A 739-nucleotide genomic window follows, 5' to 3' on the forward strand; every position below is an offset into this window, starting at 1 on the left:
CTATTTGAATGAAATAGTAATTGTTGCCAAACAGCCCTTTAAAGTTGATCCTTGCTGTCACTCTATTGTGATCGAAAACAATTTCTTCTAATGCAAGACATGCTTTATCATACGAGATCTCTGATTGATAATTTGAACCATATTTGATTTTCAATTTGATACCAAACAAACCAATTCTTATGAAGCTTAATCATATACGTTATACAAGATTAAAAGAACAAAAACCAAAACCCAAAGCAAAGTTTAACGTATTTCGTTCAAAATACCTGAAAATTTTACTGATCCTAATCGTTAGGGTTTCGAAGGAACATACCGATACGGATATCTCCGTCCAACTTAGAATTCGTGACATCGGGGATCTTTTCCTCCTCACCGTAAATGGCGCGGAGGCGAGCGAGTGGAATGGGGGCGGATGATGGATCGGCTTCTGCGAGGTGGAAGAGATGCTCGCGCCATGCCCACATGGTGGAAGACATGGCCGTGTTGCCACTTCGCAGAACCAATTTCTCCGCCTCGAGCTCGTCGATCTCCCTCTGCTGCTGATAAGACCGCCATGAAAGCGCTGCAAAGGCTCCCGCAAGGAGCAAGTTCATGATGTTATCTTTATTCCCTAAGAACCCCATCACCTTCATCCTAGCCGCTTCCATTGTTTTCACCCTCTTCTTCTGCTGCTTCTCCCACCTCCGTTCTGCAGCACCAGCTTAATCACTTGCAATAGAACCCGTCGGATTTATTTGCT

The 739-nt window shown here is 43.8% G+C and overlaps 1 protein-coding gene across 1 annotated transcript; it reads right to left on the reverse strand.

Moving 5' to 3' along the window:
- Positions 1-313: 313 nt before the first annotated feature.
- Positions 314-733, reverse strand: LOC110034463 (the record flags this gene model as incomplete). Its single annotated transcript, XM_020738720.1, is given in 1 exon segment — positions 314-733. A coding segment is annotated over 1 exon segment (334 nt), but the record flags the coding sequence as incomplete, so codon positions are not given.
- Between the last annotated feature and the right edge of the window lie 6 nt (positions 734-739).

The sequence above is a fragment of the Phalaenopsis equestris genome, unplaced genomic scaffold (assembly GCF_001263595.1).
Source record: "Phalaenopsis equestris unplaced genomic scaffold, ASM126359v1 Scaffold188243, whole genome shotgun sequence".
NCBI classification, from domain to species: Eukaryota; Viridiplantae; Streptophyta; class Magnoliopsida; order Asparagales; family Orchidaceae; genus Phalaenopsis; species Phalaenopsis equestris.